A 22,322-nucleotide genomic window follows, 5' to 3' on the forward strand; every position below is an offset into this window, starting at 1 on the left:
GTTTCTGAACCCAAGTATCTTAACAGGATATTGTCATATTATTGATTATTCACTGATCACTGTCCCAGTCTCTGTCCAGTGTGCCCATACTCAGTGGTCCAAATACTAAGCTGAGATACCTGTTGTAACTCCAACTTTCACTCACATCAGTCACTATGTCAGTGTAAGGATTGTGTGAAATATGAAGTAATTGGCAACCGCTCGGCCTCCGACTGCAAGGCACTACAAAGGGTAGTGCATACAGCCCAGTACATCACTGGGGCCAAGCTTCCTACCATCCAGGACCTCTATACCAGGCCGTGTCAGAGGAAGGCACAAAAAATTGCCAAAGACTCCAGCCACCCTAGTCATAAACTTTTCTCTCTGCTACTGCACGGTGCCAAGTCTAGGTCCAAAAGGCTTCTTAACAGCTTCTACCCCCAAGCCATAAGACTCCTGAACAGCTAATCAAATGGCTACCCAGACTATTTGTGTTGTCCCCACCCCCCATTTTTACACTGCTGCTACTCTCTGTTTATTATCCATGCATAGTTGGGGTGGCAGCGTAGCCTAGTGGTTAGAGCGTTGGACTATTAACCACAAGGTTGCAAGTTCAAATCCCCGAGCTGACAAGGTACAAATCTGTTGTTCTGCCCCTGAACAAGGCAACTAACCCACTGTTCCTAGGCCGTCATTGAAATTAAGTATTTGTTCTTAACTGACTTGCCTAGTTAAATAAAGGTTACTTTTTTTAAAAATAGAAAATACATTTGAACAGTAATATTTGAAAGTATATGAATGACTTGTCTTTTATTGTTTTGTGCGCATATAACTTCTCAGAATGTAAATTATGAGCAATTAGATATTAAAGTATCTGATGAACATTATCAAGAAGTGCAATGAATCGTTAAAACATTTTTTACATATCTGCAACATTAAATGAAAAATGTTATGTGGACCATGAGTAGCCTACATATCAAGTAATTTGATACTATGAAGGTATATTAGAATAATTCAATGTATTTCATATTTAATATCATATAAATGTACATTTGTAACCAAATAATAGTCATAAAACATAGACTTGGATGCAAATAATATTCTCATTCTATGGTCTCATATAGCTAGATTGTTCACTTCCGGAAACAACAGGATGTTCTTCTGAACCAGGAAAAGCTTGAAAACAACGGCAACCTTTGCAAACAACGTGTATTTATGATTTTATGGGCTTTGCAATTAATCAGCAAGATGATTTGGAGAGTGCAGTAGCTGTGTACATTTTCCGTCTCTTCGTTCTTTGGTCACGCGTGTGTATGTTGCACTAACTCACTGTATTACCGAGTAAGTATGAGAACTGGGGACAAAAGTTACCTGCTAGCTAGCTAACGTTAGCCTATTCATAGATGCTAGCTAAGGCTCGCCTACACCAAATGTTTCTGAAGTTACAGGCAGCTTGTTGCCAGGTTTTGTTGGCTAGCGTGACTGTGCATAGTTGAATGCTATTCTAGAATGACAAATGGCACACACGAAGATAACCATTATACGAGCAATATTTAACGTTAGCGAAATGCAACGAGTAGCGACCCGAGGACTAGCCAATGATTGCTAGCATAGTAATCCATGGCACGGGCCAGACCCCCCAAATGTGGGCAGTCGGGCTCACTCTTGGGGTGACGATGTCTCATGGCAGCTTTCTCCGTGTTATCACTCTTTTCATCCCTCCATCCCATTCATTTTTACCATTGTTCGTCATATCGTAAAATTCTGATGTCAGTATAGAACCAGTTATTGCTCACCTATAACGTTACCCTTTAATCATATTATTAGTAAACTTAGATTCACAGCTATCCATCCACATTTTGTAATGTTCATGCTTAAAAAAGTGAACCCTGATACATTTGGGTGGTCATGAAATTTCCTTTTAAGTGGTATAAATATAAACAACTTCAAATGTGACTTTGGGATTCAACTAAAGGCAGTTTTTTTTCCAACATTAGGAATGTTTTCCTTGAGAAATTAAGTCCACTTCATGTTTTGTTTCCTTTGCTTCCTTACTTCGTTGTATCGCAATACTGGTATATTGACAACAATACGCTAGAAATTCGAATTGTTGGAAGCTTAGCCATATAGTGGGGCAGCTATGTTTTTGTATTGTAACTTCGGTGATAGAAGCATTAAATTGCACACACACACAGAACATTGTTTTAAAAACATTTGTAGATACAGGACCATCACAGGATTCACGCATCAACTCCACTGAAGCTTTTTTCCAATATGGCCGCCAAACAACTCAATGGGTATTATTGGATACATTTCGCATCACCATACCTGTAAGAAACATAATTGTAGTACGCCCAATAATATCTTAAAATGGTCATAGGGATGTAGAATACACAACCAAATTAGCCAATTGTGCCAGCTATATAAATATGTTAAATGATTCACAGAACTGGGGTAAGAATGTGCCCAAAAAGCTGTCCTGATCACTGATTTCTTAACATTTCAATGCTTAAAGGGGCAGTGCAGTTAACGTGATTTTCTTGTTTATTTTTAAGTATTTCCACACAGAGGTCGAAATAACACTTGGAAATTGTGAACATTTTGATAATGCAGTTTTTGTATAGGGGCTATTTAGAAGAAAAAATGCCTGTAATTTCAGTCTGTTCAGGTGGGATGGAACTTTTGGCCCATATGACATCACAATGTGATCTGATTAAAATAGACCAATGACTGTTAATCGGGGTAAGCGGGTGCGCTCTATAGCATCCTATCAGCCGATCATGGCCGTGTATGTAAATATCTTAACATTTGTTTCCTAACGCCCGTATGATCAGCCTGAGCATTTCCAGGGCCAAAGGAGGCTTAGGGATATAATTGATAAAAAATATATTTGAGTAACTTTCATTAAATAAACACAATGATTTGTTAGACCTACAGTGATGATTTGAAACAATCAATTACAAAGACTGCATGGGGACTTTAATTGCAATATTTAATCTTTAAAAAATTATATACAATGTTATCCTATTAACTGTTTTCATAAAGCAGAGGATTAGAGCACTTGTAAAATTCCATGTGAATGCCAATATGTTTTAACCTATTATCTTGACGAGAGCAGAAAACCATTACACATAATTAGTCAAAATGTAAAGGGATAATCCACCCCAAACCCCTAATTCCTATATTTAACAGTGTCAAACCGTGTTAAATAACAGTAATATGTGAAAACTATATTTTTTGTGAACAAATATTTATTTTTGTCGTTATAACAAGGTTGGTATGTGAAAATCATTGTGGAAATCTGTTGCAGCTCAAGTCCACAACAAAACCCACAATGCAATGCTCACTCTGGGCTGGCTAGCTAGCTAGCTAGCAAATGTAAATCCACACAATAATACCAAAGTCAGTATCAGCATGTGAGGTAGATGGTTAGCTGTAAAATCGCCTAAACAAACTGCACCCATTAATTTAGGAGTCTATCTCACCAAGTTCAAATTGCAACTCTGCTGCCCAGAGCAGGTGCAAAGTACGTTGCTATGGGAACAGGGGTCCTTACCCACAGACACACAGGTTGCGTTGCAAGATGGTACTTGAAGGAGAAACTGAGTTGAATAATTTGTTCCACTAGATTGAGCACATCTAAGCGAAATATATACTTTGTCATGATGATATAAACGGACGGATGTGTTCTAGACAACAATGCCCATGCCATCTATTGGCTGATTTGGCGAGTTGGATTGTAGGTTGTTGTTTTATTAAGAGTGTCATGAAATGTGATGGTGTGTTATCCCCTATCTCCAGTGACAAGAACCATATGGCTATGACACGTTCTTGCACGATTTGTGGTTTCACAGACGGACCACTTATTACAGGGGGTGGATTATCCCTTTAAAATGTATTCTTACTATGGGGCCGTAGCAGGTTGGTCCGTTATTAGAAAACTAAAAGTATCACTTAATATAACAGGCCCAACATTGGATTTTACTACATGGAATATCCGGGGCAGGTTTATAGTCCTCATAATGAAAATAGTTTAATAGGATAACATTGTATATCCTTTTAGTCAGCCCACATTCATGAATATTTACAAGTATAAATCCATTTTAAATGTTTGAAAATGAAATATTGCAATTAAGATTTTAAACATCTTCAGAAATCAGTGATTCTGACACCTTTTTGGGCACATTCTTACCACAGTTCTGTGAATAATTGAACACCTTTGTATATATGACACACTTGGCTCATTTGGTTGTGTATTCTACATCATTATGACCATTTTAAGATATTATTGGGCGTACTACAATTCTTTCATACAGGTATGGTCATGCAAAATCGATCCAATAAGACCCCATTGAGTTGTTTTGTGCCATTTTGGAAAAAGGTTTCTGTGGGGTTGATGTGTGAATCCTGTGATGGCTCTGTATCTACAAATGTTGTTGAAACCCTTTTCTCACAGTGTGTGAAATTTGGTGCTTCTATCACCGAAGTTACAATCCAAAACCATAGCTGCCCCAAGACATGAAATTCTAAGGCTAAGCTTCCAACATTCTAATGTCAATTGCACAATAAGGGCTATTTTTAAACAATTGTTGTAGGTGGTACTTTCAAAGTTGGTTATGTTATATACAATTTGAAAGGTCATTTCATGACCTTTCAGATCCACTTGTCAAACAAAGTTAAAAATGTATCAGGGTTTCCTTTTTAAAGCCATTTATACCTAACCTTCCGAAAATGTGTCTGATGGATAGCTGCGTATCTAAGCTTTCAATGATATATGATTAAAGTGTATACGTGAGCAATAACTTGAAGAATACTGACATTGTTTTTCAGTTGGTAAAATCCCTATGGTGAAAAATGAATGGGATGGAGGGATGAAAGAAAGCCTGGTAACACAGAGAAAGCTGCCTTTGCAGCACTGCTATCGCACAACTCTAGGGACATAGACCTTCAAGAAAATCACTGAGACATCGTCATCCCAAGTGAGCCCGACCTGGCCCATGGACTATAGCATGCTAATGGAGGAAAATATATGCACGACACTGTGACCTGTCAAGATGCTGCTGTTCTTGTGGATTGAGAGATACAGAACATGTATCCATAATGAACCTGTAGTTGCTCACTAACTGCTATTGCAAGTTTATAAACAATGCTTGTATTTGTCATGGCAAAAGCATTGCGCATAAAGTACAAACTAAAAATAATCACACTTGCACTTACCTGATACTGTATTTAACAACGTACATCCCCAAGGTATGGGTGATTATGCACATTTAAACTGACAGATATCAAAGTGAATGTATACCATGTGTGTCTGCTGCAGATTTTGCTTGCTGCATCGCCATCGCTGCCTTGCTTGGTGACAGGAGGCTCTGGAGAAGGAGTGTCCATCAAGCCCTAAAGGACCATAGATTGGTCATGATGGACCACAGGAGAGCTCTAACCATTTCACTGGCCGTTGACAAGGTGGATAACGCTCAAGTATGTCTGGCCTGCCTGGTTATATTCATTCATTGGGATTCCTAGTCTTTTTCTCAGTCAGTATGCAAGAACTATAGTCAATAATAGTGAGCATAGTAACAGTACCCCTTTCTGCTTTTTAGATGGGAAGTCCACTCAAAATCCCTAAGACCCTCCTTTCTTCAGAGTCGGGATGTGGGAATGAAGAGGCACAGGTAGATGTTATTCTCTTTGGGTAACCTTTCTCTTAAGGCGTCCGCATGCTAAACATCTGAAACAGTTCGTGCATATATCATGACGACATTTTGTGACGTTTCTGTTCGTTTTGGTTTTCGGCAAGGGTTTTTTCGGTTGTTCGTGCACACGGTATTTTTTTCTTGAGACAAGCCGAAGTCGGTAGCCGAAGTCTACTCCTTTTCGTCTGTGATTGGTCAACAGTAGGGATTCTTTAATGAAGTGTTTGTCGTCATTCAATGAGAGACGAATCGCTTTCATGTACATTTTTTCAGTTGAGAAATACAGCACCAAACATCTTAGTTAGATGTAAAATTGCGCGACTAAGATTTAGACAAAAAAAAAATGTCATGATCGATGTCTTGAGTTATGTTAGATTAATTCAGACTTCTGAGGAAGTGTACACTAGCTACGGTACTATTGCGACTTTTCAATCAAAGGTCTTTTAAGGGAGAATGCGAGCACACTCGTTGAGTTCGCCTAGCCTAAGTAGGGCACACTAAGTAGGGCTTATGGGGTCAAACATTTAGTAAGAAACACAATTATACCTGAAAGACCTTAGCTGACCCCCAAAATTGCTCACCTTCTGTCCCTCTCTCCTTCACACACACAACATTAAAATGATTGAAAATAAAGGAAACGACAGATTTCACCTTTAACCTTTTTCCCTGAGGTTTTAATATTGTGGTCAGGGCAGTGGGTCAGTAACTTTTCCTCCTGCCTCCCTTTCTCCAACAGATTCATTGGTCCCAGATTGCTGGAGACAGAATCAAACTCCAAGATTCCCGTCAGCAGAATGGATCCATCTCTTTGGATCATGGCCAGGTGGCTTTAGCCCAAGCGGCAATGGACAGGTGAGGAGCAGCGTTTATGGAGCCGCAGATGGAAAGTTATGTTAGGAAGCAAGCTAGTCTGGTTAGATTGTTGTAGGTTCATAGATGATTTTACTCTATAACACGGTCACTTAGTAAGATACAGCCTTTGTCTTACTCTTACATTGCCAAAATCTACATTTTAATTCATGTTATTATCTGTGAACTAATTGGGAGCCTTTGCACGGTAAAGTAGAATTAAGCCACTTTGTCATTGGGTGCAGTTTTCTAAACGTTCCACAGATGGGGCTCTTCCCCTAAGTATTATTCTCAAAGGTAGTTTACATGCTCCGGGTCACCACCATTACTGGTACTGTAGAGATATAGCTACAGCAGCAGTGCTTATCTTTACCACACAGACACACTGCCTGGTCCTATCAACCCCATTCCACCTGTCTGCCCCTCCCCCCTATAGCCTCACACAGTTTCCCTATTGGTTAACTAACATGTACGTGGTCAGAATGGTTATCATATAAGCCGGAATGTCATGTCATGATGACACAGAATGGTCGTAGGGCTGTAAAGGTTCTGACTGGTTCTGTTCCCTCCTTCATCAGGCAGATCCAGTTGGTCCTCACGGACGTTTTAAAGACTGAACAGGGGCTGGCCTACCTGGACAAGAAAAGGCGTGGCCTGATGACTGGCAATGGAGAGAGAAAGAGAGAGTCGTGGGTGGGGAGTGGGCAGAGGATGGTGGCTCAGAGCAGCAGAGAGGGGGGGGAGGATCGGAGAGATGACCCCCAATACAGAAAGAGACCCCATGACCACGACACACCCACCTCGACCCGCAAGGAGACGAGGTAATGCTGGGTTAAATGTTGCTGAATTTAGGATGCCAGTGAGCGATCAAGAGTTAAAACACAGAGTAAGTATACAGAGAGTAGAATTTTGTTTGGGTGGCTTCTGACTTTCTTTCCCTCTTGTTTAGGTCACACCACAGAGGGGGGTCAGAGGAAGAGGAGATGAAAGAAGTGATAATAGGAGAGGAGAACGGTAAGGACCAGGGGCCTCATTTATAAAAATTGCGTACGTACAAAATATGCCCTAAAACATGTCTGCCAGTTTTCATGCAAAAATGGCAATTCTTTTCAAAACTGAACTTGACGTGAGAATGTGCTTATTTTCCCGTAAACTTTAGACCATGAGTACGCACAGTTTCTACTGGTTGAAGTATTGCATTACAAGAAGGCAAATACTTTGTGCAAATGTGGAATATATGGAACTCTAATTTATAACAGAAAAACAGGTAGCCTAGCTAAATATAATAACAAGATGCTAAATGTACAATGTGCATCTCTCATTTAATTGGGCCTATTAGATATTATCATTTTTTTTATTGAACCTTTATTTAACTACGCAAGTTAAATGCTATCATAACTTCAAGTTTTTGCTCTATGCATCTGACAGGGAGCGTAGTTTTATAACACAGAATTTAACCGGTGAACAGACAGTTGATCTTTTGCGTTGAGATGTATAGGCTACCACTAACTAGGCCTACTGTAGTTTAAAAAAAATTCAGAGTAGACATCGTTTCAGAATTCGCGGGCAGTGCAGCTTATTTAGGTTTGGGGAAAAGTGAAGGTAAAACATTATTGCGTTCGAAGAATCTGTTTACAGGTCCACAACAATTTGCAAGTGTTTTTGTTTTTCAGAAATGGTCATATACAGCAAATGTCACTGCAAAAGAAAACATTCTGCCAACACCTCCAAAGACATTTGATCAAGTTTGCCATGCATTGCTATTTCCTTTAGATACTGTCTTGGCCTAATTCCAATACTTCCAAAGTATACAGCACATTAGGGCGTTATTGTCACCATAAAAGGTGAATGATGGGCGTTTTTTCAGGTGGAGTTATAATGCTCGTTCACGTGCGCACAAGTTTACGCCAGGTTTGATTTGTAATGGGAAACATGCATGTATGTATGGCGTGCGCCAAATTTATGAGTCACAATATTTTTCTGCGTGCGCAGTCTTTTCAGAAATGAGGCACGCTGATATTTAGTGTTGCATTTATGCAACGCTTATGAGGCCCAAGAGATGCAGTGAAGATCACACACACACTCCTACCCCCCCCGAGGGTTCTCCTTATTGGAAAGGCTCTGCAGTATTCCTGGATTCAAGCCTGTTGTAAATAAACAAACGCTTTACTTTATTGAGCTGTAAAACAAAGACCTGCTGAATCTGCACCTTTCTTTTCCTCTCTTACATACACAGGCAACGTTGATTTAATTCTCTGTTACGGTCGTTTGTTTTTCCATATCTGCTGCCCTACTTTCTGGAGACTAGGAACACGTTTATTGTATCTGGTGTGATAACTTTATCACCGTCCCTTTACTCTGCAGAGGGTAGTGTGTCAGGGAGGCGCAGGTCCGGGGTACCCCTGGAGGAGGTGACCTTTACTGAGGGGGAAAGGCACCAGAAAAAGCGTTACCCACAATCCACCAGGACCAGGAAGTCCAATTCAGGTTCAAGTGAATCCACACGTGCTGAGGTAGGATCTCTGGATAGAAGTTACCTTAATACTGACATTAAAGTTGTCTGACTTTAAGGCTAAAGCCAAAAACCTGCAAGCTAGAAACCAAACCATTAGACAACCAGCCCCCAGCTTAACGCAACCTTTATCCCTCTGTTTCCAGAGGGAGAGATGTAGGGGGGAGTCTGGGCTCTACTGTAATGGACAGGTGAAGGATGGAGCGGTGGAGAGCTTGACCACAGACACCTCCAGGCACTCCAGGGGGAGCGTGCTGCGCCTGTCCGGGGAGTCCAGAGGCGTGGGAGGACTGCTCCCAAAACGGCTCTGTCTGGACGGGACAGGGGGCAGAGACACCAATGTAGCATCCATAGAGGTAGAGGTGGATCCCTCCGACTTTGACGGGACCTTGATGGTTGTCACTGTGGGGGAAGACGAGGAAGTTGTTAGCCCCTCTAACCCCAGCTGTGGAAAGGAGAGGAGAGGAACCCTGAGGCTGTGCCTGTCCTCCAGCCAGGATAGGTCGCCCAAACCCAGCCCTGCTGAACCCAGTGAGTATAGAGTGCACTGTATGCTGCATACCTTCACTCCTGGTGTGTGTGCTTCTTTCACCCCATCTCTCTTATTGAAACAAACATAAAGAAATACACAGATTCCTCCCCCTCCTGGAGTGGTTACATTATAATGTAGTAACAACGTGCATGCCCTGCCCACCTGAGCATCTGTATACCATATATTTCCTCTGTTTGAGGGGTCAAATCCACTTGTCACTTAAATCTCATTCGATTGATTGCTTTCATGTTACTCCTGTGACTCTTTTATACTCTTGCTTGTGCCTTTCGTTAGCGTTTTGACCACAGACATTTATATAATAACCTGTAAGACACCCCGGTAATGGCTGAAATGGGCTCAATGGAATACATTGTCTTTCTGTTGCATCTCTGAGAACGCTAAAGCTTCATCTGGGATTCAACGTTTAGTCTAGAAACTTATCATGCTATTGACACACTTGTTGAATTATACCACAGTAATTAATGAGGCTAGACAGCGCAGGTGGGTGCAGGTAGGGGAGATGGTGCAGGTAGGGAAGACGGGTGCAGGTAGGGAAGACGGACCAGGTAGGGAAGACAGACCAAGTAGGGGAGACGGAGCAGGTAGGGGAGACGGAGCAGGCGGGAGCAGGTAGGGGAGACGGAGCAGGCGGGAGCAGGTAGGGGAGACGGAGCAGGTAGGGGAGACGGAGCAGGCGGGAGCAGGTAGGGGAGACGGAGCAGGTAGGGGAGACGGAGCAGGTAGGGGAGACGGAGCAGGTAGGGGAGACGGAGCAGGCGGGTGCAGGTAGGGGAGACGGTGCAGGTAGGGAAGACGGAGCAGGCGGGTGCAGGTAGGGGAGACGGAGCAGGCGGGTGCAGGTAGGGGAGACTGAGCAGGTAGGGGAGACGGAGCAGGTAGGGTAGACGGAGCAGGCGGGTGCAGGTAGGGGGGACGGAGCAGGCGGGTGCAGGTAGGGGAGACGGGTGCAGCCCTGTTCCACCTCTTATGTTAATGTCAGTATTTATGCAAATGAGGCACATCATCTTTTATTTTTAACACAAAATATAAAAAAAATACATTGCCCTTAGAACATATGAGTGCATTCTAAGAAAAAATTATTAAATCCCTTAAATCCATTCATTATTTGTCCGTGCCAGTAAAATGTTTTGTGTGCCATAATTCAGTCAATATCTGATGGATTTTAAAATTGCTAAAAGTTTAGAGTATCTTCATTCTTTGCCTGTTGCATTTATTACTATTGTTTTAAAACCTGTTAACAATTTTGATGACCGTTGCTAACTGTAGTCTATTTTTCTGCTTTGGGCGCTGAGCCTGAGCCCGAACCCGTCAGTGTCTGTTAATGATGACCACTGGGTGCGTGATTGCGACTGTCTGAGTCAGTATGCCGTGTGTGTGTGTGTGTGTGTGTGTGTGTGTGTGTGTGTGTGTGTGTGTGTGTGTGTGTGTATACGTCTCTGCCAGTATCACCTTTTTGTGTGTAATTTTTAAAAATAAAAAGTATCTGTGGGCTTGCATGTGTGTGTGCCATAGCACTAGCTGTGGCCTACAACACTTTGCTATTGTTATGGTTACTGCCCCCCCCCCAACATATAGGGTCTGGTTTTATCCAGATGTCGTTACCGTTCCAGTACCATACGGTATTACCGGCAGTGCACACAAGAGCAGCTATTTCTTTGCAAACGTAAAAAATAAATAAGTATGCTAACAAAGTACTTGTGAAATCCCATAGCAGACATAAGGTAAATGCTAACAAGTGCAAGCGAACATAAACTAAATGCAAGGACACACAACCCAGCTCAATAAGTTCTCAAAAGACTATACTCGAACTTGATCCAGGAGGGGATTGATAGTCTCTGTTGTAGAGGTCGACCGATTATGATTTTCAATGCCGATACCGATTATTGGAGGCCCAAAAAAAGGCGATGCCGATTAATCTGCCTATTTTTATTTTACTTTTTTTTAAGTACTTTTTTTGTTGTAATAATGACAATTACAACAATACTGAATGAACGCTTATTTTAACTTAATATAATACATCAATAAAATCTATTTAGCCTCAAATAAATAATGAAACATGTTTAATTTGGTTTAAATAATGCAAAAACAAAGTGTTGGAGAAGAAAGTAAAAGTGCAATATGTGCCATGTAAAAAAGCTAACGTTTAAGTTCCTTGCTCAGAACATGAGAACATATGAAAGCTGGTGGTTCCTTTTAACATGAGTCTTCAATATTCCCAGGTAAGATGTTTTAGGTTGTAGTTATTATAGGAATTATAGGACTATTTCTCTCTATACCATTTGTATTTCATATACCTTTGACTATTGGATGTTCTTATTGGCACTTTAGTATTGCCAGTGTAACAGTATAGCTTCCCTCCCTCTCTTCGCTCCTACCTGGGCTCGAACCAGGAACACATCGACAACAGCCACCCTCGAAGCAGCATTACCCATGCAGAGCAAGGGGACAACCACTCCCAAGTCTCAGAGCGAGTGACGTTTGAAACGCGATTAGCGCGCACCCGCTAACTAGCTAGCCATTTCACATCGGTTACACCAGCCTCATCTTGGGAGTTGACAGGCTTGAAGTCATAAATAGCGCAATGCATTGCGAAGGGCTGCTGGCAAACGCACGAAAGTGCTATTTTGAATGAATGCTTACGAGCCTGCTGCTGCCTACCATCGCTCAGTCAGACTGCTCTATCAACTCATAGACTTTACTATAACATAATAACACACAGAAATACGAGCCTTAGGTCATTAAAATGGTCGAATCCGGAAACTATCATCTCGAGAAAAAAAAATTATTCCTATTACATTGCACAACCTTCAATGTTATGTCATAATTACGTAAAATTCTGACAAATTAGTTCGCAACGAGCCAGGCGGCCCAAACTGTTGCATATACCCTGACTGCGTGCAATGAACGCAAAATGACACAATTTCACCTGGTTAATATTGCCTGCTAACCTGGATTTCTTTTAGCTAAATATGCAGGTTTAAAAAAGATATACTTCTGTGTATTGATTTTAAGAAAGGCATTGATGTTTTTGGTTAGGTACAGTCGTGCAACGATTGTGCTTTTTTTCGCAAATGTGCTTTTGTTAAATCATCCCCTGTTTGGCCAAGTCGGCTGTCTTTGTTAGGAAGAAATAGTCTTCACAGTTCGCAACAAGCCAGGCGGCCCAAACTGCTGCATATACCCTGACTCTGTTTGCAAGAGAAGTGACACATTTTCCCTAGTTAAAAGAAATTCATGTTAGCAGGCAATATTAACTAAATATGCAGGTTTAAAAATATATACTTGTGTATTGATTTTAAGAAAGGCATTGATGTTTATGGTTGGAGCAACGTGTACCTAAGCGATTTATATGCAACGCAGGACAGGCTAGATAAACTAGTAATATCATCAACCATGTGTAGTTAACTAGTGATTGTTTTTTATAAGATAAGTTTAATGCTAGCTAGCAACTTACCATGGCTTCTTACTGCATTCGCGTAACAGGCAGGCTCCTCGTGGAGTGCAATGTAAAGCAGGTGGTTAGAGCGTTGGACTAGTTAACCGTAAGGTTGCAAGATTGAATCCCTGAGCTGACAAGGTAAAAATCTGTCGTTCTGCCCCTGAACAAGGCAGTTAACCCACTGTTCCTAGGCCGTCATTGAAAATAAGAATGTGTTCTTAACTGACTTGCCTAGTTAAATAAAGGTCTAAAAAATTGTTATGAAAACTTGAAATCGGCCCCAATTAATCGGCCATTCCGATTAATCGGTCTACCTCTACTCTGTTGTAAACAAGAAGCTTTTGATTTTATAAGCTAGCCACCTGTAGCTAGCAAGTTAGCAAATCAAATGCATAGCTGGAGCCTTGAGCTGGAGATCGTTAACTTCTACTAGTTATAACATATTTAGTTGGCAAACATTAGTAGTGAATTTGTAGTGTAACTTGATCACTTCTCTTTGCTGCTCAACTGTGGAGGTCACATCATGAAACATCCGTTTGCTCCATGTGCTAGTTGTTAACAAATGTACTTGAATTGAATTGCATTTTTGTGAGTCAAAATTAGAATTTTGAAAATCATACCCTCTTTATTTCTAAATATCCCAGTATTCCGCCCAAGCCTAGTGTGTAACAGTATTTCACTGCAACAGGTTTAATCTGTGTGTGTGTGTGTGCGTGTGTTTTTTCTAGTTGTTCTCTCCAGTGATGAGGAGGAGGTAGTCACCCCGTACCGCAGTTCAGTACTTCGGCCACAGACTGGCGCTAGTGAATCTAAGCCCCAGAGAAATCATTCTCAGGAACAAATGGTGGCAGAGATGCACTCTCAGGTGGGCAAAAACAACCTCTGACATCACAAAGGATGGAATAGGGGGATCTCACAATGGATGACATCACAGAGGGCAGAATAGGGGACATGCTGCTTGCTTAGTGAGTACCACTTCCTCCTAGTTCGGCTAACACCGATGCTCGAACCCAGAACCACTGCCTTGCTAGAACATGTGAGCGCCCTCTTGAAGCGTCTTACCAGTCAGCGCCATGTGAAAAGCTAGCTATTCAGACACTTCAGGCTGAGGAGTAGGCTTCACACATCCTACATTCTACACTAACGCTCATTGACATGGCTGGTAGCAAAGCTAGCCTAAGGGCATTTTTACCGGTTGAAGTATAATGCAGTTGATTGGCGACATAACACAAACGTTATGTTAAGCAGGACATTCATACGAGCCTTACAATACAATTCTAATCTAAAAGAAGTGTGAAATGCACTCATGAGCAACATGTAAATAGAGTTTTTTTTTTTTGCTGTCAGTCTAGGTTTTTTGTTAGTTTAAAAGCGACTGAGATTTTGTATGAAAAGAGCTATATAAAATACACCTATTGTCATTGTGAGAACTCCCAGTGTTTTCCCCTACGGTGGGGAAATAGTGAATAGCGACTGGAGAGTATAGATTACGGAGATGTCACAGAGGGATCAGAGTACAGAGGCAGGTGGTGTTGGTGAGGGAGGGCGTTGCGTGACTAGACTGGCCCGAGGGGGTAGAACCACCACCTGCTGCCTGCCAGGCTTTAGAGGCCAGTGTGGGGATACTGTAGCTCCCACGTACTGTAGTCGGTCAAATCATAAGAGGACGAGCCAAATGCCCTCGGCTGCACCACAAACAAATGAACACACATACACTACATTATCAAAAGTATGTGGACACCTGCTCGTCGAACATCTCATTCCAAAATCATGGGCATTAATATGGAGTTGGTCCTCCCTTTGCCGCTATAACAGCCTCCACTCTTCTGGGAAGGCTTTCCACTAGATGTTGGAACATTGCTGCGGGGACTTGCTTCCATTCAGCCACGAGCATTAGGAGGTCAGGCACTGATCTTGGGCGATTAGGCCTGGCCGTAGTCGCTGTCCCAATTCAATGGGGTTGAGGTCAGGGCTCTGTGCAGGCCAGTCAAGTTCTTCCACACCGATCTCAACAAACCATTTCTGTATAGACCTTGTTTTGTGCACGGGGGCATTGTCATGCTGAAACAGGAAAGGGCCTTCCCCAAATTGTTGCCACAAAGTTGGAAGCACAGAATCATCTAGAATGTCATTGTATGCTGTAGCGTTAAGATTTCCTTACACTGGAATTAAGGGGCCTAGCCCGAACAATGAAAAACAGCCCCAGACCATTATTCCTCCTTGACCAAACTTTACATTTGGCACTATGTATTGGGGCAGGCTTTATACCACTCCAGCCGACGCTTGGCATTGCGCACGGTGATCTTAGGCTTGTGTGCGTCTGCTTGGCCAAGGAAACCCATTTCATGAAGCTCCAGACTAACAGTTCTTGTGCTGACGTTGCTTCCAGAGGCAGTTTGGAACTTGATAGTGAGTGTTGCAACCGAGAACAGACGATTTTTACGAGCTATGGGCTTCAGCACTCGCCGGTCCTGTTCTGTGAGAGTGTGTGGCCTACCACTTCGCGGCTGAGCCGTTGTTGCTCCTAGACGTTTCCACTTCACAATAACAGCACTTACAATTGACCGGGGCAACTCTAGCAGGGCAGAAATTTGATGAACTGACTAGTTGGAAAGGTGGCATCCTATGACGGTGCCACGTTGAAAGTCATTGAGGTCTTCAGTAAGGCCATTCTACTGCCAATGTTTGTCTATGGAGATTGCATGGCGGTGTGCTCGATTTTATACACCTGTCATCAACGCGTGTGGCTGAAATAGCCGAATCCACTAAGGGGTGTCCACATAATGTTGTCTATATATAGTGTATGTTAAACCGATCTGTTGATTTAACTAAGTCTCTCGCACACAAACCCTTTCTATGTCTCCTTGTTTATCCGGATTCTCTTGTGCCCTTGTTATCAGAAAGCATGGTTGTTGTATGCTTGCATGCACTTGTGTGTGTCACTCAAAGTGTTTGTGTGTGTGTTTGTTTCAGTTGGTGCCTGTGGTGGTGACCGGATTTGGGGTGTCCCCCTTCCCCAGCGCTGAGGACTCCGAGAATATGGGCCTGCCCTTCTTTTCCCTGCACTGTGGGGGGGTCCGTGGGGAGGCCAGCGGGAACCTCAGGGTAATGCTCTGAACACTGTGCTCCAACTGTGGAGAAGATGCAGTACATACTAGAATAAACATTCAATACATAGCACCTTGTACTCTTGCAGTGCTTATGTGACGTGTGGCCCTTTCATTCCTCCTCTGCAGATCACAAACCAAAGAATCATCATACCAATTCAAGGTAATTCAGCACCTTTGGATCTTGTTTTGTGTTGTCGCCACAGCCTTTACCATACAGTCCTGGTCCTCTATTTAACCTTTAATCCTTTTGGAACAATGGCATTATTACTTGGTCCAACCTGAACGAGACCGCGTGTGGTCGCTAGCCCCTCGTGTGGTGGCTATATAAAAACTCTGCCTTGAAATATATCCTGTTGTGGTCCTCCTGTCTGTCTGCATACCATCCTCATCTTCAGCTGAGTGCACACGTGTGTGTGTGTGTGTGTGTGTGTGTGTCAGACCCTCAGGGCTTTGTGCTCTTTTTCACCTTTCTGCTGGTGAAATCTGTCTGCAGAGAGCTAAAGTGCTTTCCCCTGTGACTCCTGATCACTACTGTATGTGGAATAGTATGTTTTCCTGGTCTTTGTCTCCTGAATAAGCCCCAGGTTTAGATGACCAGGTTGTTGACCCCTCTCTCTCCCCTCTGTCTTCAGAGCCTTCGGGCCTGGAAGAAGTGATGGTGACTGTGGAGCGCTGTCAGCTGTGGCGGTACAGTGTCTGGGACTGGGAGGAGCTACAGGAGAGAGGGCTGGGGTGGGAGGTTGAGGGGGAGAGGGAGCAGCCCCCGCCCGCCCTCCTCCTCCTCTACGTGTCAGACACCCAGGCAGCCGCCGTCCAGGAAGACCTGAGTGAGCTGTCAATCAAACAGGCCTTAGACCCACCCACTGGTGAGAGCCTGCCTTGTGGAACCAAAGTGTGTGTGTGTGGGTGGGTGTTTGCTCAAGCGTGTGTACGCCTATGTGCTATGCAAATGTGTTTGATTGTGTTGTTTGAATGTGTGTGTTCACAGGTCAAGCCAGTCCCTTTCTCTTGCTCACTCTGTGCGACCCTCTGGAGGGGGTGGAGGGGGCTCTCCTTCGCTCCGTCCTCGACATCATCTGTCTCAACAACACCCCGCATGTCGACGCTGCACGGCTCCGTGGCAGCTCTCCTGTCAACTGGGTTGTTGACCTCCACAGTCCCCTCCTGTCATTGGATGACAGTCTGGTGCTAGTCAGCAGAACTGGACTGGACCCGCAGCTACTCTCCCTACTGGGCCATAACGGTGCCAAGCCTGGGACAGAGCCAGACCAGGACCAAGAACCAGAACAGGACAGAGACACACCTGGGCCGGAGCTGGACCCTCTGGACAGAGAGGTGGAGGGGGAGTCACAGACACTACCAGAGACAGACGTACAGATGGAGGGGAAGCAGAGGGAGGTAGAGATTGTACCCCTCACTGAGGTTGTCTAGTACTTGGAGTGTGTTTGTGACCATAACAAAATCCTAAGCTCTAACATTTAATAATCAAATGTAACCTATTATACTACCTCCGTCATTTGTCACCCCTCCAGGGGAGTCCAGTCCAGCCCAGACCCGTGTACACAGTGTGTCACCACAGAACCAGAGGCTCCTACTCTGTGTCCCTGGGCCCCAAGCCTGGCTCCAACTGGACCCGGTACACACACCAGGGCCCCACACGCAGGCAAGCTACACAACTTGTTGAGTCTTTAAAACAGGTGTGTTATCCTGCACACGCAATGAATCTCCAGGACCTGGGACGGAGACACTTGCTGTAGAGAAACTTGTAGATATATGGCTTAACTTGTTTCTTATCCTCAGGTTGATCCAGTTTCCTCCACCGCCTTCTAAAGGAGGGATCACCGTGACAACAGAAGATCTGGAGTGCCTTGACAATGGCCAGTTCCTGAATGATGTCATCATCGATTTCTACCTCAAGTGAGTGTGACATCAGTGATTGCATGGAGTATCTACCCTAACAGAGACATCCTCTGTACACAAAAAAAAAAAGTTTGGGCCAAAATGGAGGACAGTTTCAACCCCTGCATGGCTCTCTCTGTCCCAACAGGTATCTGCTCCTGGAGAGGGCTCCACAAGATGTAGCTGATCGGTCTCATGTTTTCAGCAGCTTCTTCTACAAGCAGCTCACACGCAGAGACAACGCAAGTGAGGACAGCACCAGCATCTCGTAAGTGTATGTGTGTTTTGGTTTATCATTCATGCATTTGTATTGCAGTGTATGTTTCATGTGTGTGTTGTCTGTCTCCAGAGCGCAGCAGCGGCGGCACCAGCGAGTGAAGACGTGGACACGACATGTGGACATCTTCAAGAAAGACTTCCTGTTTGTGCCTGTCAATCAGGAGTGAGTGACACACACACAGTTTTGATTTAATAACATTTGGGTAACTTTTTCTTTACTATTACACATCCTGTTTTCCGTAACCCCAAAACCCTAACCCTACCCTTAACCCCAAAACCCTACCCTTAACCCCAAAACCTACCCTTAACCCCAAAACCATAAACCTAACCCTACCCTTAACCCCCAAACCATAAACCTAACCCTTGAGCTTAAAATAGCGTTTTAACAAATTCCTACTCTTTTAGGACATTTGGGGTCATGATAATGTAGGAAAACAAGTGTGCACACGCACACACACACGCATCAATAAACCATGTGACTTATAGTGCTTTCTTCCTTGTATGACAGAGCCCACTGGTACCTGGTGGTGATCTGCTTCCCTGGTCTGGAGGATCCCCAGTGTGAGGAGTGGAGCATCCCAGCCTTGCTGAGGGGAACAGGGGGGGAGAAGCCAGGCAAGGCCCAGGCTGAAGAGGAGGCCTCCGGGTCTGAAAAGCTTAATGGTGTCACTGATGTTCCCCCTGGTCCCACCAACACTGACAACCAAGACAAACTGACAGTTACAGGTATGTGTGACTAAACTATTCTCATCATGTCTCTCACAGGACGTTAGACCTTTGTGAAACCATCAAACGTACATAATATTTCAACACGAGTGAATATTTGCATTGCTTTAGGAAGTATGACTATGGGTAGTCTAGATAAATGCACCTTCTTTCAGATGTATTTGGGCATAGTATGAAAAACTAGAGCTGTGGTAGGATGGAGCCAGAACATTTAGGAGGGAATTGTTTAAGAGCTGCTTTGGATTTTTGTCATCCAAAAACAATCAGAACACCAGTCACAGACACAGAGAATGATGCTGGAACTAAATAGGCTTTAATCTGTGTTTTTATGAGACTAAGACACATTCCATTCTCTATGTCACTGTGCTGCGATAACATACATCATGACCGTAAAACAACTACTGAAACCCTGGGATGGAACATGAGGAGGATAATGCTGCTGATGTTTCCTCTCTCTAGTTTCAGAGAGTGTTGTCCAGGGTGACTCAGTACTCCAGCCACCTCCTGGTCCTCCGGTAAGACAACTGTCTTTAGGGCTCTTATTGTGGGTCTCAATTTCTCATATTTCATTGTTTTCCGTCTCTCTCCCTCTGTTTTCTTTCTTACCTTCTGTCGTTCTTCTTCTCCCTAGGACTGCACTGAGAAGACCTGCCACAGAGAGAGTGTCTGTAAAAGGTGAGTGGAAAGACCCACACAAAGAGCTCATAACTGGATGTTTATATGCAATTGTGAAATGCCTTTCTCTTCTCTCAGACCCTGCATTCTCATCATGGACTCCCTCAAGTTCTCCCTCCATGAGCGTGTCTTCAAACTCTTACGGGAGTGAGTGTGTTCACTTTTCTTGTGTGTGTTAAATATCTGTAGACAGAATGGAAGGGTGTGTATATGCCTGTGTGTGTTAGATATCTGTAGACAGAATGTGTGTGTGTGTGTGTGTGTATGTGTGTGTGAGAGAAAATGTTCCTTATGGGTGTTTAATGTTCTCTGTGTCTGTGTGTCAGGTACCTGCAGTCAGAGTGGGAGGTGCGTCGGGGCTCTGTGCGTGAGTTCAGTTCTGAGCAGATGAGAGGCTCCCACTGTAAAGTCCCTCTACAGGACAACAGCAGTGACTGTGGCCTATACCTGCTGCAATACGTTGAGAGTTTCCTGCAGGTAACTATACACCTGAAATAAGAACATATATATGCATTCCCACACTTCCCACCTGTAACCAGCCGGGTATTGAACTGGTGTGTCTGAACAACTCAAGACCATGTTAGCCAACTGAGCTAAAGCTTGAGTTTTCTGGTCTTATGAGAACATACTCACAAACACATATGCTGGCATACACCTACAGACACCTTGTAGCTCTCTCCTGACCTTTCTCCCTTTAGGACCCTGTGGTGCACTTTGAGCTCCCCCTGCGCCTAGAACACTGGTTCCCACGGCAACAGGTGCGGAGGAAACGAGACGAAATCAGGGACCTGGTGCTGAACCTGTACAGACACCAGAGGGGCACGGTGGGTAGTATAGGAAACATGGGAAATGTAGGCAGTTAGGCACGGTAACCGCCTTGGGAATCTGCTCATGCTGAGCAACCAGGAAATTGCCATTTCAGCCAGTGATATGGAAATATGATTTCTTAGACAATAAGCGTATGCAGTTGTTCCACCGGCCAGCAGGGCCGTTCAAACATACAGTAAATGCAGATGTCTCATCATGTCAACAAGAAATTAGCCCCTAACATCAGATGTTGCTTTAATGACGTAAATCCAACTGAGGATGGATATAAAATACTTGCTGTAGTAGCTGTTGAGTTGCTGTAGCTCAGGTTCTTGTTTGAAGTTGGTGCATTAAAGGGTCATTCCACAGAAATTCAACAGTTAAAACTGTTGTTCTTTATTGTTTCAGTAGAATGCCCCTTTAAAGAGTCTGTCCCCACTGCACCTTATAGATAGAACCACATACCACCACTATAGCCTCATTTAACACAAGAGATCAAATTCAACAGGGTCTCCCATTTATTCTTTTACCTGTTTTACGATGAATTTCCCCCCATGTGATTCTATTGTAAATGTTATGTCAGTTTGATTTTTATATGTGGATTTTGTTTTAAAATGTACATTTTGATGAAAACGTGTTTTGAATATAAAATATAATAAATGCATTTGTAGTCGGAATTACAATTCATTACCCAGGAGGTGATCTACTGGCACAACCAACTTAGCCGCGTGGTGAAGGCCACTCCAGGTATAACACGAACATACAGATTGAGGTAAAGCTGATGGGGCCGGGTGGGGGTGCATTTTGTAGGATTTAGGAAAGAGACTCTGGCCCTGTCCAGAAACAACCCATAGCCATTAGCATTGTGTTGATCTGATTTGTGTGGTGTGTGTGTGTGTGTGTCAAATCCAATCACATTTTATTAGTCACATACGCTGAATACAACCGGTGTAGACCTTACGGTGAAATGCTTACTAACAAGCCCCTAACCAACAATGCAGTTAAAAAAAATACGGATAAGAAATAAAAGTGACAAGTAATTAAAGAGCAGCAGTAAAATAACAATAGCTAGACTATATACAGGGGGGTACCGGTGCAGAGTCAATGTGTGGGGGCACCAGTTGAGGTAATATGTACATGTAGGTAGAGTTATTAAAGTGACTACGCATAGATGACAACAGAGAGTGTCAGTGGTGTAAAAAGCGTGGGGGGGGGGTGCATATAGTCTGGGTAGCCATTTTATTAGGTGTTCAGGAGTCTTATGGGTTTGGGGTAGAAGCTGTTTAGAAGCCTCTTGGACCTTGACTTGGTACCGCTTGCCGTGCGGTAGCAGAGAGAACAGTCTATGACCTGGGTGGCTGGAGTCTTTTACAATTTTTAGGTCCTTCATCTGACACAGCCTGGTATAGAGGTCCTGGGCGGCAGGAAGCTTGGCCCCAGTGATGTACTGGGCCGTTCGCACTACCCTCTGTTGAGGCAGAGCAATTGCCATACCAGGCAGTGACGCAACCAGTCAGGATGCTCTCTGGTGCAGCTGTAGAACCTTTTGAGGATCTGAGGACCCATGCTAAATATTTTCAGTCTCCTGAGGGGGAATAGGTTTTGTTGTGCCCTCTTCACGACTGTCTTGGTGTGTTTGGACCATGTTAGTTTGTTTGTGATGTGGACACCAAGGAACTTGATGCTCTCAACCTGCTCCACTGCAGCTCCATCGATGAGAATGGGGGTGTGGTCGGTCCTCTTTTTCCTGTCGTCTACAATCATCTCCTTTGTCTTGATCACGTTGAGGGAGAGGTTGTTG

At 43.6% G+C, this 22,322-nt stretch overlaps 1 protein-coding gene across 2 annotated transcripts; it reads left to right on the forward strand.

The window, feature by feature from the left end:
- Positions 1 to 1,142: 1,142 nt before the first annotated feature.
- LOC115156304 (sentrin-specific protease 7) lies at positions 1,143 to 21,198 on the forward strand. 2 transcript variants are annotated; one of them, XM_029703757.1, is made up of 23 exons: positions 1,143 to 1,320; positions 5,300 to 5,457; positions 5,580 to 5,651; positions 6,409 to 6,524; positions 7,100 to 7,342; positions 7,471 to 7,535; positions 8,886 to 9,034; positions 9,180 to 9,564; positions 13,754 to 13,890; positions 15,999 to 16,130; positions 16,262 to 16,295; positions 16,768 to 17,001; positions 17,124 to 17,533; positions 17,668 to 17,798; positions 17,936 to 18,052; positions 18,183 to 18,302; positions 18,384 to 18,476; positions 18,822 to 19,039; positions 19,499 to 19,554; positions 19,671 to 19,714; positions 19,793 to 19,861; positions 20,041 to 20,191; positions 20,413 to 21,198. In XM_029703757.1, the coding sequence occupies exons 2-23, from the start codon at positions 5,395 to 5,397 to the stop codon at positions 20,575 to 20,577; spliced, it is 3,204 nt and encodes a 1,067-aa protein (XP_029559617.1). In that variant the 5' UTR covers positions 1,143 to 1,320; positions 5,300 to 5,394; the 3' UTR covers positions 20,578 to 21,198. The 2 variants fall into 2 exon arrangements, with proteins under 2 accessions (XP_029559617.1, XP_029559618.1); XM_029703758.1 differs by having other exon boundaries at positions 5,300 to 5,442.
- Positions 21,199 to 22,322: the final 1,124 nt, after the last annotated feature.

Source organism: Salmo trutta, chromosome 20 (assembly GCF_901001165.1).
Source record: "Salmo trutta chromosome 20, fSalTru1.1, whole genome shotgun sequence".
Classification (NCBI taxonomy): Eukaryota; Metazoa; Chordata; class Actinopteri; order Salmoniformes; family Salmonidae; genus Salmo; species Salmo trutta.

What these genes read in the sequence shown, in the direction of transcription:
- LOC115156304 (XM_029703757.1), top strand. Translation starts at nt 5,395, where the DNA reads ATGATGGACCACAGGAGAGCTCTAACCATTTCACTGGCCGTTGACAAG. An exon ending in ACAAGGTGGATAACGCTCAA is followed by an intron (nt 5,458 to 5,579) that starts GTATGTCTGGCC and finishes TCTGCTTTTTAG; the next exon opens with ATGGGAAGTCCACTCAAAAT. An exon ending in GATAATAGGAGAGGAGAACG is followed by an intron (nt 7,536 to 8,885) that starts GTAAGGACCAGG and finishes TTTACTCTGCAG; the next exon opens with AGGGTAGTGTGTCAGGGAGG.